This window comes from Dendropsophus ebraccatus, chromosome 2, assembly GCF_027789765.1.
Source record: "Dendropsophus ebraccatus isolate aDenEbr1 chromosome 2, aDenEbr1.pat, whole genome shotgun sequence".
Classification (NCBI taxonomy): domain Eukaryota; kingdom Metazoa; phylum Chordata; class Amphibia; order Anura; family Hylidae; genus Dendropsophus; species Dendropsophus ebraccatus.
The window spans coordinates 139923188-139941472 of NC_091455.1; the positions used below are offsets into that span (position 1 = coordinate 139923188).

At 38.7% G+C, this 18285-nt stretch overlaps 1 protein-coding gene across 2 annotated transcripts in view; it reads left to right on the forward strand.

The window, feature by feature from the left end:
* Positions 1-353: 353 nt before the first annotated feature.
* GLI3 (GLI family zinc finger 3) overlaps positions 354-18285 on the forward strand; it is a 180713-nt gene continuing 162781 nt past the window's right edge. For both annotated transcript variants that reach the window (XM_069958403.1, XM_069958404.1), the window contains exons 1-2: positions 354-706; positions 16970-17132. In XM_069958403.1, the coding sequence (XP_069814504.1) occupies positions 17009-17132 (124 nt within the window). In that variant the 5' untranslated portion in view covers positions 354-706; positions 16970-17008. The remainder of the gene's footprint in view (positions 707-16969; positions 17133-18285) is intronic.

Consider the following 18285-nt stretch of genomic DNA (forward strand, 5'->3'; position numbering starts at 1 on the left):
TGTAATCTGTACATGTCTGACAAGTAAGGCTGGCAGTGACTGTGGACCTCATTGCAGCAGCATTGTTTTACACTCTTCCCATTCCATGGTTTGGATACAAGACTTGGGTAAAGCAGGCTGCACTGGGTCTGCTCCTGTGCCTTGTACAAACTGTGCTGGAGCTGCCAACATCTCGTTGCTTCTGTGTTTTCCCTCCTTCCCACTTTATCCCTCCCCGCCTAGCTGTGGTGGGAGTGTCCACTCCGAGGTTAAACACTGAGTGGGAGCTGGAATGCCCGGGAGGAGAGGGGTGGTGCCACACGTGCGTGTCTCCCCCCGCTCTGAGCCGTGCATTCACTCTCCTCTCTGTCTTCTCCAACTTATGCCACTCCCTCCTGGATCTCCTCTGCCGGATCCATTTATTAAGGAGATGGAGGGGGGAAATAAATGAAGCGGGTCAAAATGTCCTAAATCCCACAAAGTAGTAGTGTCAAAGCCCCATAGAGAGACCCTCGGCCACTGCAGTGCAGCCCCTTGATAGTCCATAGACTAAGTGTGAACAGCACTGAGCTGCCGTACAACTGCGGGACAAGTTGGGAGAGAAGCAACATCTGTAAAACTTGGAGACCGGGAGGAGGAGGGAAAGAATAAGAGGAGGACGGAGAGGGAAGAGGAACATGCCAGTGTGAGAAGAGGACGGAGAGTCCTGCCGAGAAACTTTCCACATGTGAGTATGCTGTGCCCTGCATGTGCTGCCAGCCTGTACACAATGCCATAGGGGTGCCTGCTCTGAGGAGATGGAGGGAGGCACAGGAAGGATCACATTACACGATCCCTCAGACTGATGCAAAGAACAAGGAGAAAGCCAAGTGCTCAGTGAGGGGCTGCAGGCTGAGCTGCCAGGGGGCACCTTGGAGCAGCTTCTTGACACGGGGGCTCCTGCAGTCCATGCCAGGGATAGGGAGGAAGAAAGCTTGGCTGGAAGGTAGGAGATTGCTACAAGTGGGACTGTGTGTCTGTCTTTGTTATAGAAGGAAGGAAAGGAGGGGAGAGATTTGGGATCGTTGCAGAAAGGGAGTGAGGAACTTTACTGCTTGTTTTCACTTTGCCTTGGAAGAGTTTGAGAAGTTCCTGTAGAAGGTTCCTTGCACAGTCTTAGAGCTTACAGGATTGGTAAAAGTCTGGAAACTTTAAGGAGAACTATATAGTGAAAGGTCCTGAGCTGCTAATATCAGTCACACCAAGGAGATATGTCATAGTAAGCAGTGACCATGGGACAGGACATTATTGTGGACTTCATTTCCTCTTATTGATGGACACTACAGATGTGGCTGATAACAGCGAGCAGGGGCATGTTTTGTGTACAGTGTATCAAGTAAATGTATCCATGTGGGGTTTATTGAAATAAATAACTGTACAGTGTTCACATCCATTGCTATCTCTAAGCTGAGGAAGAAATAAGTGCTTTCTCCTGATGAAACATGTTGCTTGAAGTGTGTGCTGTACCCTATTATAAGATAGTACTCTGGGCGCCAAGATATCATTTTGAAGAACATTGTATAGTTCCTCACCCCCTCCCCTTTCTTCTTTGGACAGTGCTTAGCTTAACTTCCACCGTGCGTTTCTTGGCTGGGGTTCAAATTGTCCCAAGTCCTCAAGTGGAGTTTGATGCCAGCCTTATGCTGGCTGAAACTTTGTATCTTTAACACAGTGCTCTCACATCTGGACACAGAGGGAGGGAATGAACATGCACCGCTGCTTCTAGCACAGGGCTTACAATGCTAACTATAATATTAGATGAGATTCCAGCTGCATAGTTGATGTGATTGAAAGTGAACACAAAGAACTTTGAAACTTGAGTTATGAGCTGTAGCTTTACAGATCAGGACTGCATTAAGTTATCCAGAACAATGTGGTAGACATAGGCAAGAATTATTTTCGTACATGTATTTTTAAGATATTATGTATATATAGCTTAATTCTTTTAAGATGCATTGAGATCTTGTCATGTGTGGTTCACCAATGCAGATTCTGGTGTGTAGGAATAGTTTCCACTAGAGTTTATGTGCAGTTCTGATTGTGGTTTTTGCCATTCCAAGTAATATTTTCAGACTTGGTACAGTTACATGTCTCATTCAGAATATTTTAATGATGTGACTGGAGGGCCAGGCTCTATGCAGAAGGGGCAAACAAGGACTCTGGTCAAAGTGAATCATGCCAGACACTCACTTTCTCCAAGACGAGCGAGAAAGGGAAGAGTAAGAGGTAAAGTAAATACACAGAACACCACAAACCAGACTGGATTAACTGATCTACACCTTTTAAATAAATAGCTCGGAGAGACAGAAAGGGAGTTGAGCGGACGCTGAGGTTTTGGTGGCATATGTACTTACTTTGTTTACTAACATGCTCTTTTCAGACTCAAGTGGATAACAAATGCAGTTCAGTGTGGAGTGAACAAAAGTTCACCCGACAAGAAGCATGAAGTTTAGCAACCTTTGTCAGAGGAGGATCAGCATTATAGAGGGAGCATGGGATTAGTGGATTCAGGGCAGATAACTCATGGACTAATATCATTTTCAAAACCAAACTTTTATTCTTTACATTTATACTCTACATAACTTTGTTTTTCAACCTTAGGAATGCCAGTTCAGGATTGATACCAAGTATAACTGCTGATACTTACGTGTACTAGTGGCCTATAAAGGAAAAATTACTCTATCATTCAAGATTTAAGAACATTTGCTATGAGCTATCACTTTATTTAATAGGAAAATAAATGTGGAAAGATTGTAGCAGAAGTTATTAGATACCTTATTGTAAAAGAGCAAGGCTCCCGGAAAAAGTAAGTCTCCTAGCTGTGTCCTGAAAGACTTACACAAAGTTAAAAACTTATTATTATAGAAATCTTTTAGCCATCTTTATTTATATATTTATTTTATAAAGTCCATTTAAAAAAAAAGAAAATATTCAGTTTTTGTTTATTTATTTGGACATTATATTTGGGGTTTTAATATAAAAAAAAGTCTTACAAGCCCTGAACCCATATTATTCATCTCCAGATTTTCCTTAATGTAGCAGTTTCTAATGTAAAGAGGCGCCACACTGATTTATTCTATAATTATTTCCTTAAGGGGCTTTATTAAAAATTAACTGTGGTCTTACACTACCCCAATTAGTGTATTCAAAATTATTGTGATGGCAGGCACAGGCATACTAAAAACCCTCAAAGTGTTTCGAGAAATCCCACTATATTACATGTTATGTCATTTGAATGTGAAACTTTATCTGGTATATGTTGAAGACAATGTTATCTATTAATATTCAATGATCAATTTAATAATCATTAGGGTTTAAAAGCTTAAAGTAAAATTATTCTATAGTAAAATAATATCTTTAACTATAGGAGATTGGAACTTTTTATTTCTATATGTTACATTTATTACTTTGTTTCACACGGTGGTATTTTTAAAAGATTTTTACATTCTATTCAGTCCTCATGATAGATTACATACCAAGAGGCTATCTAGCTCATAACAGGCAGGCATAATGTCATATTTTAAAAAGAACGTGTTTTATGCGCTCCCTAACTTTTGTGGTCTGGCCTTTCCCTCTAATTTTATTGGCACGTTTCATGTAAGTTAGTGAAGAGTCAAGCATTAGTAAGGTAGGGGAAAACATCCCTTTAACTTCTTTTAGCTCAGACCACTATACATTTTCCTGATATTTTTAATAGAAATATGTGGCATGTGTCTTTAAGAGAGTACGTGGAGCTCTGTGAAATATGGACAATCTGGACACTCTCTAGTTCATCAAATGGAACAGCAGCAAAAGGGTTAAGTGTGTCTATTCTTTAGCCTGTCAGCCTTTCCCTTATACTACAGTGTTATATACATGACAGGATGGCTAATCCCAGGCCATGTTTAGCGCAGACTAAGTAACGTGTTGCAGGGACTTGCAGTACAGTAGAGTTTAATCAGTTTGCACGTTAAAAGCAAAGGGAAACTTCAATGTTTTTGGAACCCCTGCGGCATTAAAAAGGTTAATCAGGCGGAGAGGTCCTTTGCAGGCTCAATCCCCTGCTGTCAAGGCCCACAAGACATCACCCAAGAGTCTTAATACTTCCTCATGCCCATTAAGGCTCAGAAAATCTGAAAGAAAACAACACAACAATACCCTTTGCCCTTCATGCATGAGAATTAGCTTGCTGTGCTTTAAACCTGTATACAATGGACAAGGTGGGGGAAAGCATAAACCAACAGGGTGCCCAATATAAACTTTCCAATACTTCCAACAGTCTCATCATCTCTCAACTTTCTCCAGGTATTCGAATGGGTCTAAGGAAAAAAAAGTGTTATATAGCCAAGCAAGGACTTTCAATGAAATTTCACACTTTGATGATCCTCCCCCCTTTTCTTTTCTCGCATCTAACTTTGATATATTGACAGCAAAAGGAGCTTGCAAAGCTTTTATATAGCCTGAGCGGCAATGCTAAGCAGCAGTCAAATGTCTCCATGCATTTGTGTTTAAGTGCAGAAGAAATAGCATGTCTGTGGGCAGCTGAGGTTCTTATCAATTCCCTAATCCCAAGTCCCAGAAAACCTTGAGGGCATGCCTTAGATCTCACTGAAATCATTGTAGACTTGCACAGTTTGCAGATTAAATATGCTATGTGTTCCTGGCCCCAACAACAGTTTTATGAGTCCACTAAGCTTCCAACTTTAAGATCCCTTTCTAAATATCTGCAGTAAGTGGCCTCTGTTAATTTCAAGAAGCTTTGGACAGATCACTCCTGACAGAGAGGGACCTGACAAACTAGAAGTTTTCAAATTAGATGTCTTATTATGCAAAGGCAAACATAAAATGCAAAGCCTTGATGGATTTGATGCCTCTATTATAAGTTTGTAGGGGAATGCTGCTGTTCCATGTGGTGCTGCTCGGGGACAATTACTGTTACTATCAATTTAAAAATTGCAGCACCCCAAGAGGAGATATCACAACAAACAACAAATAGCAGCAACAACCTCCAGCCTCAAAGTACCTATGGTTTACCATGTCATAGGTTTATAGAAATAGAACATGGTATAGACGTGCAGCTAATGGACAGTGAAATGTATACAGCTCCATCATTAACTTTGATATTTAGTAAATACTTATTCTCTGCTTTGGATGGAATTTCAAGTTTATTTACCCAAAATGTACATTTTTGTTTGGGAAAGGGGAGGTATATTTAGCATTACAGAGAATTAAAATACAAATTTCTAATATTTTAAAAATATATATATCAGTTGTTTTAAAATGTGTCCACACTAGTGTCATGGCTTCTGTACACAAAGGATCTATTATCAAACGGGTGCAGACACTTATAATGGTATCTGTCAAGCTTCCAGTGTTTTTTATTTCACTGCAAGAATAGCGCTGCTGAGTATACCTCTTTTGCTGTTAAAAATACTTTAAACCCTAATAGAATTTGGAGATGTACTTGTGTTCATTGCTGTTGCTCAGCCGGTTTAGTTTTGCATCTAATAATATACACTACTGTTTGATAAAAGAGGAGGGTTGTCAGGTTAAATCTAAGGCGTTTAGATATAAAATCTACATGTTTGTTCATTCAGCTATTTGCCCTCCTTTGCTTTTTTTCTTGGAGTATCATTGGAAGGCATTGTATAGAGGGATCAAAGTTAGTAAGCTAATCACATTCAGTATGACTGCTCCAGGTCAGTATATCAGAAGAGAACCACATTTTTAGACTGTCATGCTGAATAAGCCTCCTCACCATAGGGTAAAACATTAGCCTTAAGTAGGTTTATTTTTACATGGCTGACAATATAATCTTGCAGCATGATTTTTATTTCTTTGCATTGTTCAGTGTTTGTTAATTGTATTGTAAGAATTTTAGTAGATGGGCATGTGACCTTATCTTATATGTGGGCTACACCTTAGTGTCATGCGTGTCTACATAAAACTATATGCAAAGATACAAAAATCTGCGCTAGTTCTTTTAGCACTAGTAATTCTTAGTAAAGGCGACTAAGTTGATTTACTAGTATCCCACGAAAATGAACGGAAGCCTGTTAATCACCCTCCAGTAAATTATCTTAGTAAATCTACCCCCTTGTCTAATCACAGGATAATCATGCTGGTGCTTGACATGGCAGCCCCTCCTCTTATAAATGTGGTGCGAGTCCATTAATTAGAAGCGAGAAAAAAAGTCATATCCTATTTCTAAACAATAACATGTGTCAGCTCATTACCCACGAGACCCAGGCCAATATTGTGCTCAAAGGTTGTTTAATGAATGGAAATGTGAAAGTCCATTTGTCAAGGTAGTGCAAGGTTCCTGTTAGTTTTCAACCCCCAAATTCATTGTCTGCACGGCCTAGTCATTAGTCATCTCTGTATTAGTATTGCCCTCAGGCAGTCCAGCCCCGCACTACTTCACACCAGCATGACTTTGAAAGCGTACTGTACCGACTTGTAGAATTACTGCTGTTATTTCCGCCTAACTGAGTCCTAGGTAAGTCCCCTCCCCACCTTATCACTCAACTTAATCCTCCTTTTCTGTTTAGCTGCTCCCTGTGACTTTAAGAACCTTTTAATCTAAACCCCATGCACCAAATCAGGTATTGTGCTCATATTATTAAAACACCTTATAGTAATGTAACGTGAATGACTATTTTATCACAAATATACAATGTCACCTGACTAGTTTGTGTCTGTAATGTCCGTTCTAACTTTGGCAAAGTATGAGTTAAACTAGTGTGGGCTAGCTATGTAATTACTATCAATTTTCCTTATGTAAAATGCGCTCCTGTGTCTTATGTAACATGTTCTGCATTTCTAGAAACAGACGGTTTGTTATCATGTGGAATATATCCGTGTTTGGCCCCCCTGGGCCTTTTGTTTTTAAGTGAAGTGCTACAGGGAATGTAGGTAACTTATAAAACATATGGCTAGAGACATTTGACAGTTTTCAACCACAAATGTTTCTAAATGATGTTTTTTAGATAAGTGTGCACAGCTGGAGGATACTTGGTGCAATGGAGGTGTGAACCGCCACTTACTTATACTGTCTGTACATGTGGGATCACAGTTTCATTTTCTGTTTTGGTAACAAAGTCCATTGTCATTCTAAGTCATCAGTTAAATTATGCACATTTAGTGGTTGGTTTCTAGAATTCATTTTTTTTTTATCAGAGTAATACAGATGAGACATGGCTCATTGGGATAATACTTCAAGCTGGAATAACACATTCTGTTTTAGTGTCCGTTTCTGGTCATACAAAAAAGCGAGAACCATCAGTCTTTCCTTTATACTGACAATACTATGAACTCCCTGCTGTATGTGGCCCAGAACTTGATATGTGACACTAGCCTTAAATGGCTATAAGTACAGGAATGGCTAATGTACCGTAGAGCTTAGGAGCCAGGTAAAAATCTAACAAGGAGTAAATTTACCTTATAAGCCCTGAACCTGGTAGAAAGCTAAAGGGGCTGTGTAAAATTAAAAGAAGACATCTGTGTTTTTCTGGAGGGCACACTGCTCTAGTCCATGGTCAGTATCGGTCATTGCTGATTAGACATATTCACTTTTATAGAACACCAGTCACATTGTTAATATTTGCACATATTTCTACTGGATGCCTCTGCTGTGGTGTATTATAAATTACATTTTTGAGCATTTGAGGGTTCTAACTTTAGGAAACAAAAGTTGCAAGTCCTTGTTTTAGCTCATGTAGGCCAAGCCTTAGGGTAAGTTCACAAGATATGCTGCAAGGATTTTTTAAGGTATTTCACTGCCACAGATTTGCCCAATATACTCTAATATATTATTAATTCTATCTGAAAACGAGAACAGGCAGGCAAAATATGTACCAGATTTATCACAGTGCTGTATGCTGTATGATAGAATCGCTGCATCTTTGTGTCAGTTCTTGGTTGTCTTCCTTTAGTCCAGTATGTTACACCAAAACTGTGGAACAAATACATCTGATGCAATTGTGTACTCCCCTTTGCCAGCCCTCTATTTCTTTACATTTTTTTTAAACTGGCTGGTGAGATGCGAACCGTATCTAAAATGCACAACTATTGTGATACTCATTCTGTATGCCATTTTGGGTGCAACTTGTGCCAGAATTCTGGTGCATCTAGCTTAGTAAATCTGCCTTGTTTAAATGTTTTCCTATATTTAGGAATATAGATATTTCAGAGTTGTATGTTTCTAAATACTGGCGAAATCTACCATGGCAGCAAGTTTACCAACTTTGATTTTATTTCAGGTTTGTATGAAATGGTAACAGCAGTTTAGTTTGGATATGTTATAAAAGTGCTAAAAATGTTTCCTGCCTACTTTTAAACTAAATGCCCTAAGAGGGACTGTGTGCTGTTGTTTTATTAAATGCAATTCTCACACCCACCGTGCATTTCATTCCAAGGAGGCTTACTCACTGGTCTGATTCGTGAGCCAAATTCTACGACTTCATAAGGACAAGCCCTTGGAAACAGAACTGTTTGAATTTGAATGTTTTGTTCCAAGACAAAGTCCCATCATTGGACAAGGCAGTATCAAATGTAAAGATGGAGGATGATTTCTTGACTCAGGAATGTAAAGCTCATGTTTATTATTCAAACATTGGGGAAATCTATAAATACTGTTTTAAATTCTGATATCATAAAAGTAGACCAGGAAGACGCTAGATGCTCCAAATTAATTACAGTGGCATGGCGCATTGCATGATAGATTTGGCGTATCTTGCTAGATATGGTAAATGCAGTTCATGCCTATCGGTTGTCTTACTTTAATACGCTACACATACTGAACTGAGCACATCATTAATAAACCCTGGCTTATTTTATATCTCCCCTTTTGTCAAAAGTGTCCAGTGAGATATAAAAAGTATCTAAAACACATTATAAAATACACGTATGACCAGCATGCCAGATATTTGGTTCAGCTAAAGCCAGAATTCTTCCACATTTTGCTTAGTACAACATATATTGTGTGACCCTTAGAATGGATAGCTGGGCTGTGCAGGTAATATAGTATATAGGCATCACATAGAGGACTGATCCTGGTATAATGGGTATTTTCTGATTATATTATAGCCATATAAAATGACATTGTCTTGATGTCTCAGTGATGTGAAGCTCAGAGCAAAGATGGGTTATAAGGTTGATTGGTAATAACAATAACCTCATTTCCTTCCTCTGATAAAGTGATAGACATATAGAGTATTCCTTACCACTGGGAACCATATAACATAATCCTAGTCTGATTAACTGAACCTTTATCCACATCTGCTTATAGACAATCTGTAACTCACAGATCTTTTAATTAGGGTGTTAATTAGATGGCTGCTCTAATACGTGTAAGCTAGAGGGTGCTAAAAGGCGCCAAGGGGACAGTTATGTAATCTTTCCCAGCAGCTAGGGGGCACTGTGTTACATACAGTGTCTGCCTCTGACTGGGAATTTATTTGGTAGTTTAGGTTGTAATATCTTCCACCCAATTCTTGTTATTTAGATAATGTAATAGTTACCCTAATTTAAAGAAATCTGTCTGGCGTCAAGCTGTCTTTAGTATGGGATGAAGTTCCATGCTGGGTAATATATTAGGTATGACTTACAAACGTACATGTTGATTTAATTTTATTTCCATATGAATGCTACAGTGAATGGATAACTACTACCTAAAGGCCTAGTGGGAATGGCATACTCACTCCTCCCCATTGGGAGTACTCACTTATTTGTTGATGATATAATTTGATTCAGTAGGACTGGTAATAAAGAAGTGGCTGGTAAGAGCCTCTAATTATGCTGTACTTGTAGTGCTGGCTAACCTGGATGGCCTATTAAATGAACACACGTATATGTAAATATGTACCCTGGGGTGTGCAGCGATCATATCGATTAACATGAATTGATGGATAGATGTATTTCTAAAATTACCGAGAATAGTGATTGCCACTGAGGGACTCTTATTGCGCAAAGCTGCATATTGACAGAATTATTTATCACGCCTAGCCGGATGCTTTGTGCTTTAGTTTTTTATGTCTTGTACGGTATCCACAAAGAACAGATATCAGTATGTGAAAATATGTATCACTCTATTCACACTTTATTGAGATAAGTCTGCATTTAGCTAAAGTGTATAACTGCAGCAATTCATCAGACTTTTTATTATCCAGGTGATTATTTCTTTCAATCAGATAAATGGCTTATATGAAGTAGGTAAACTGCTTTATATGGAGTGAAATATGAAGATTACTGTGTGCAATTCCATAAACAACATTTCTCCAGTATAATGTCACTATCAGGCTATGTTCACACATAGAATTTCCGTCAGTATTTATAGCCAAAATCAGGAATTGAACTAATGGAAAAAATGTGCACAGTTGGGCTATGTTCCCCCAAAGTTTTTTCTTGTTCGTTTATAATTTTTTTAAATGACGTCTATCATTTTGTGGTTGTGTCTTTGGTTGTGTCTTTAATTGAAAAGTCCATTGAATTTAATAGTAAAACGGTGAAAGGACAATGAGAAAAGAAAAACTGTGTGTGAACAACTAATAAATAATGTCCAATGTTTGCAAAAGACGTCCGAAAATATTTGTCACGATCATTATTTTGATTTCCCTGCAGAAAATGTCCGTTATTTTATACACTGTGTGCTTTCGACATCCGTCATTCAGTTGACTTCAATGCATTTAAATGTGGCAATAACGTACGACTTTTTAAAAAGAAAAAGTGGACCCCTTTCCACTTTTTTTTTTTTTACTTAGTGTGAACATAGTGTTTCTCTGTTTTCATCCCACTAAGGGTGTTGGTTGAAAAAATACTGACGAAAATTCTATGTGTGAACCTAGCCATACAGGAAAAATACAGGATGAAAGGATCCACATGTGTCTGTTACTTCACAGCATGGCCGTTATTTTCTCATGTTAAGACTATGGCCTTTTATAATTGCTTACATTGAAGTTGTCCAGTGTTATTGTGGTTTGTATATTCATTTCTCATATTTTAAGAGAGGTGAGAACCTCTTTAACCCATAGCTGCACCAGGACGTTATTGAACGTCCTCGTGCCGCTATGGGAGTTCAGAGGGGGGTCGCGCGGCGACCCCCCTCTGAACTGCCGCGATCCCGGGTGCCGCGTGTAGCCCGGGATCGCGGCTATTAGTGGGCACGGTCCGATCGCCGTGCCCGCTAATTAAGTACTTAGAAGCAGCTGTCAAAGTTGACAGCTGCTTCTAAATACTTGATAATCTCCATACCTGGTGGTCTAGTGGGGGGATCGCCCCCCTGCGGCGCGATTGCGGGGGGGCGATCCCCGCATCCATCCCGGGCCGGGGTCTGCTCCGTAATGGCGCTGATCCCGGCTCGGCATTCTATTACTTTTGGCTGCAGCAGCCAAAAGTAATAGAACACCGATCTCATGGATTCATGCAGTATAACTATACTGCATGGATCTCTATGAGAGATCAGAGTGCATATACTAGAAGTCCCCCAGGGGGGCTTCTAGTATATGTATAAAGTAAAAGAAAAATGTATTTTTAATAACACAAAATCCCCTCCCCTAATAAAAGTCTGAATCACCCCCCTTTCCCCATTTTATAAATAAAAATAAATTAATTAATTAATAAACAAACATGTTTGCTATCGCCGTGTGCGTAATCGCCCGAACTATTAATTAATCACATTCCTGATCTCACATGGTAAACGGCGTCAGCGCAAAAAAATCCCAAAGTGCAAAATTGCGCATTTTTGGTCGCATCAAATCCAGAATAATTGTAATAAAAAGCGATCAAAAAGTCATATATGCGCAATCAAGGTACCGATAGAAAGATCACATCATGGCGCAAAAAATGACACCACACACAGACCCATAGACCAAAGGATAAAAGCGCTATAAGCCTGGGAATGGAGCGATTTTAAAGAACATATATTTTCTTTAAAAGGTTTTAATTTTTTACAAGCCATCAAATCAAATAAAAGTTATACATGTTACATATCGTTGTAATCGTAACAACTTAAGGAACATATATAACGAGTCAGTTTTACCCCAGGGCGAACATAGTAAAAACAACCCCCCCCAAATAAAAAAAAAACATTTTTTTTTTCAATTTCACCACACATATAATTTTTTTTCTGGTTTCCCGGCACATTTTAGGCAAAAATTACATCTGCCATAGCAAAGTACAATTAGTTGCGCAAAAAATAAGGGCTCATTTGGGTCTCTAGGTGGAAAAATGCAGGCGCTATGGCCTTATATACACGAGGAGGGAAAAACGAAAACGCAAAAATGAAAACTGGCTGTGTCCCCTAAGGGTTAAAATAAAAAGTATTGTAGTTTTACTGGTTTATGGCACAATTGATTGGCTAATGTACCATATATATCACTGTGGCTGGTATTTTATATTTCCCTAGAGATGGAATCTCATGACTGATGTTAAGGGGTAATAATATAGCTGGTATTATTAGAGCTCTATAGCTGCTATTATTAGGGGACACATTAAGTAGTATGGCTAGATTATGCTATGCGTGCCCTGATTTGGGGACCATGGCTTTTATTATGTATGCACAAAAACTTGTATCAAGTAAACTATGGCTAGGTTCACACTATGTAAAAATGACGATTGTCTTTCTTAACAACATCCATCTTTGTGCAAGTAAGGGCTGTTACTTAAAAATATCAGAGGTTATTTGCATTTTTTTTTTACATAGTGTAAATCTAGATTTGCTGATTTTCTATTTACACTATGGCTGGATTCTACACATGTTTTCAAGCACTGACTCCTCCATAATATATGGTTCATATCTGTGTAAATTATACAGAAAATATTGTTTAACTACTGACATCTACAAGCTCTCAGTTATGGAATGCATTGATTCGTTCATAATAGTAATAATAATAATAATAATAATAATATTAAAGTGAATGTAACATCTGGTAATGCTGGCAATGATCCCGGTGGAGCAGTCCCTTTTTCAAATCGCCGCCTGGTTGCCACTCTCGGTGCTGTCTTCTTCTTGTGCACCAGCACACTGTATGTAGTGGAGGCTGGTCCCCTTGGTGACGCGGCCCTGCTTGATTCTAATGGGGGCGCATCACCGGGGGGAGGGGATATCATTACACTGGAGGTTGCTGGGCCCGTCTCCAGCACATAACTAAGGCATAACTAAGGGCCGATATTGCTCCAAGCAATAAAAACAACAATCAGCCGAGGAACAGATCATTGGATGATCTTTGTCTTTAAACATGTTTAAAAATCATTGGCTGCGAACCACATGTCACTACGTGTAATAAGGATACGTGGCTGATTGCTGTTATGAAAATAATAAAATTTATACTTAACCCGGCTCCCCCAGTGTCATTCTGTCTTTTCCCTGAGTTCCCTGGTCACCGCTGCTACTAATATTTCTGGCCCTGTCTCTTCAGTGACAGGCTGCTCAGCCAATCACTGGCCGCAGGTCATTCCTGTCTTGGTCCTTGATAGGCTGAATGGCCTGTCACTAAAGAGACATGGCCAAAAGTGTCAGCGGTGGCTGCAGTGAGTAGGTAACGTGAGTAAAATGCACCAGGACACTGGAGGAAGGAAGTATGAACTTTATTCTTTTCTATGTGAAAGCAAGAGCTGTACGGACATCGCTAATGGTCACACGCGATTATCAAGCTGTGTATAGGCTCGGTAAGTGAGTGTCGTTCTAGCAAATTGGCGCTTGCTTACAGTGGAATATCGAAGCATCTAATAGGGCCCTAAGAAGTCATAAGGAGTCTAGGTGGTACATTACAGTAAAAAGAGAATTATAGGCCACTGATAATTAAATTAGAATGTTTTGAGATACTTACTTTCAGAAGTTTTTACATACATTTCTGGAGTGGTCATATCCAGAGGCGTTTGTCTTGTAATGTAAATATTAAAATAGGAAACAAAACTTTTTTGTTTGAGACTTATTAGGTAATTCTGGGACTTTACATACAGGGTGTGAAAAACACTACCATGCTAGTACAAGGAAAGTTGCCCAAGATCTCTAGGACTGCTGTTGGTAAACTCAAAGTTACTGTTAAAATACACAACCCAAGAGGCAGCCCTGGAGCATAAAGAAAGCTCAGGTGCCAAAAGTAATGCTTTCTCCTGAGTGTTTAGGCAATGGTATGTCCTTAGTTGTGCTAATTTAGAGGGAAGTAGGAGTCAATATAGAAAACAGAACAGTTTAGTGTTCCTTTGCATGGGTATTGAGGAACAGTTGATAGTAAGTGTAGGCAATTTGTCTTTGCTTCAGGGAAAGTTTGAACCTCTGTAGTACAAAGCTTGTAGGATGTGTCATTGTGTTTCTATTATTTCAAGTTTTTTTTAATATTCACTAAATTTATATTCACTAAATTTTGTAGACAGTGTTACAATTTAGCCAAAGGGGAAAAAAAGGAAGTGATATCCAGTATATGCTTGAGTAAAACTAAGGGGGAGATTTATCAAACATGGTGTAAAGTGAAACAGTCTCAGTTGCCCCTAGCAACCAATCAGATTCCACTTTTCATTCCTCACAGACTCTTTGGAAAACGAAAGGTGGAATCTGATTGGTTACTGGGGGCAACTAAGACAATTCTACTTTACACCATGTTTGATGAAACTCCCCCTATGTGTCTATGTGATAGCAGTCTTACAGTCCCCTAATGTTCTTTGTGTAATATTTTTATTTTCCATTAATTTTTTATCTTTCCATATATACAGCTTATTTCACAGCATGTTATAAAGGTTTTGGCCAAAAATAATTTTATAATGTTGTTGTTTGTGCAAAATTCTCATTTGGATTGATCTAAAGTTTTCATTAAAAGTCATCATTTTGGTCATTGGACATAACCGTCCACAAAATGTAGGTAATTCACCAAATATGATTGCTCAAAATGCAATGAGTATCAGTGAATCAGTACATACTATGAGTGAATAACTCATCTCTGAGCTCCAGCATTTAAGATATATCATCCTTTTCTAAGAAAGAAAGAAATGTGTTTACTTCTAAAAGTATCCAGGGTATCAGTAAAAAATAAAAACGTATGTACTCATCTATTCCCTGCTGGTCCCAGGCCCATTGTCAGTATTTCTTGTTTTCTGCCCCAACACATATCTAATAAGTTATTGCTCAGGAAGTCAATTGATTGACCGAGCGGGCATATTCTGGGGAACAGAGCAGGAAGTGCTATTGGGGGTAGGGGTGGGGGGCTTGCAGTACATTGGTGCTGCAAAACCACAACCAAACTGAGGACAACAGTGGTGCTTTTTGTGGAAGCAGCCAAAGTCTGGATTACCCCTTTAATGCCCCAGGTTATCTTTTAGTTTGAATGTGTGTATCTGGATATCTTTGCCCCTAAAATCTTTGAAAAACACAACTCTTATACCCGAGAACTGAAGGTGTCCCAGGGTTGTGATAATCCACATGTTGGAGAAGACATTAGTATTGTTCATGGTTCTGGTGCATTCACCAATCTTTGTTAATCTTGTGGTAGCCTGTGTTTTCACCAGAATAAGTCAGGGTACAGATCCTGAAGGTTTCAGTATAAGGAAATCTTATAGTGATAAGCAGCCCATCTTCTCCTCGGGTCTTATCAGTTCACACATGCTTTACATGCAGAACACTTTACCTACTTCTAGGAACAGTCAGTAAAGCATAGCATAGGTATGGCATCCATAAGAATCATCATCTATATTATTGTTTTTATAAGTAGACATTCATATATATATATATATATATATATATATATATTTATTTATTTATTTATTTTTTAAGTTTTAGTAGAAAATAAATAACATTGAAATACCTATGGGATGTCAATGCTAAAGCAGAACTACAGATAACATTTTTATGCATGGAAGGTCGTGGGGCCTGTGTTGTAGGGGCCTCATTCTCCTTGCTAGACAGTGCTAGGCTATGTTCACACACAGTATAACAACGGCCTTTATTCTGGCTGAACTCCGACCAGTATAATACATTGTGTTAACATAGCCCCAATGTGCAGAGATTTATCAAGCTGTCCTGTAGTAAGATTGTCTTTGTGGCTCAGCTTTTATATATTAATGAACTTTGGTAACATGAAAGTTGAGCTTTGAATGGTTGCTATGGGCACAAAGACAGTCTTGTTATAAGACATCTTAATAAATCCCCCAATATGTATTTTATAATATGATATATGGTCAGCTTTATACTTCCACACACTACAGAATAATATAATATATAGTTGTCTGTTAAATTATTTATTGAAGCTTTGTCACAATAACTTTTACCTGACACTAAATTTTTTTCAAGTGTTTAGCAATGTTAAGTGATTGCGTCTAAAGGGTCCCATGTATAACTGACTCTTTTGTGTATATTGTGTATTTATGCATTAATGTATATATACATTGGAGTTTTCATAAATGCAGTCCAGGCGTATTACTTAATGGAGCTCATATGAGAAACTTGGATTCTTAAAAGTTCCTCTTATCAGAAATCCCCTGTAGCTCCTAATAAGAATTAAGAACTCCGCGGACCAACTAGATACATTTAATGAGCCTCATAAGTGACTCACTCTCGTCTTCCAAATGGGCATATATATATTTAATCATAGGATCTTCACAGGGACTAAATCATTTTTACGCTGTATAGCAGTCACAGGAAGTTCTGTAATCATGATAAGTAACCTTCATGTTAGAATTACATTTATATCGTCTATATGTCTAAAAGCTGAGCACTAAAAAGTCTTGGTGTGGCAAGTACACAGCAGCACTTCTATCTCTGCCATTATAAAAGGTTACTTTGTACTGCCTCTCTTACACAGTCCAGGGCTGCAGGTAAACACTACTGCTTCACTTTTTTAGCGTATGGTGCTACGATGAAATATTATATTAATTCGGAACAGAAAACAAATAATAGATCTTGCCTACAGTATATTGCAGTGACAGGTTGCTAATTGGTTCTACATTGTTTTAACGGCTAAACACTTTTTTTTGTAATCTACAGTGCTCTAAGCTGGGAAGTTGTAAGTTATGAGAAGACAACATGGAGGCCCAGTCTCTTAACACTACCATGAGTGAAAAGAAAAAAGTAGAGAACGCCATTGTGAAAACTCACACTAGGACAGACGTGAGTGAGAAGGCAGTTGCTTCCAGTACAACCTCCAATGGTAAGTGGAAAAAAAGGACTGTACCTATACATCTATCTGGCTGTGACAATGCTGTCCTGATGTGTTATTAATGCTAATGTAAAGAACCACATTCAGTTCTACTATTACATGTTTAGGGGTAGGACCATTGTATGCCGGTGACTATGTTAGAGTAACCATTGTTTTGAGGTGGGATTTCAGAAATACCAAGTGTGTGTGCACAGGGGCATTAATGCTATTTCTGGCCATAGTTGCTTTTATTACTATTTTTAGACTAACACCTGTGTTGCAGGTTTGTTGCAGATTTGCAGTGCGGATTCTAAACCCGTTTTTTCAGCCATTTACCCCACCGTACAACAGGTGGAGGGGGTTTTAATATTACCATCAACATGTAACAGTTTTTCACCTTGGATTGTCAAGCATTTTCATCTTGGAGTTTATGTTACTGTGCACCAGACTTGCTGCATGCACCTCTTGCATTTACTTTATTTCCCAGTTCTTTGCTGACCAAAGTCTAATCGTCCAGATTGGTCCTGCTTATTTTTAGTCCTGTTTACTTTTAGCCTGAAGAGGGGCTTATAAAGCCAGAAACGTTTCATTAAAAATTATTGGCGTTGCATAGTGTCAATTTTGCACAAGGATAATGAACCTAATTCGCAAACACTTGGTGTGCATCTGTTCTACTATTAACTTATTTACGCAGATTCTGTTTCTAAATCCATTGGAAATCTGCATCTAATGGATTTAAATAGCAATTTCTACAGTTTACTTTGTCCACCTTATATTTTAAATCCATGTGGCAAAAAAAAAAGAAGTCACTTCACTGCCAAATGTACTACTTCCTATTGCTTAACACACAAGAAAACACGGTAATGGCTGCTCAGCCAGCCACTGGCCACGGTGCTAATCTACCTCAGAAGTGGCTCATTTTCAAGCCATTTCATGTGTGCTGAGATGGAAGTGGTCTGCAATTTTTAAAAAGGCTCCACACATAGGATTGCCCATCATAGAACGAGTGGTATTGCTTTCTCCTAGACAGTTGGGACTAGTTTTATATACATCTCATGAAGTACTGCTAGAAATAACAAGGAAAGCAGCCACTATTCATTTAGTAACTGGTGTGGATGTGGTTAAAACTATCTGTCCTGGTGGCGGATTGTCCCTAAAGCAATAA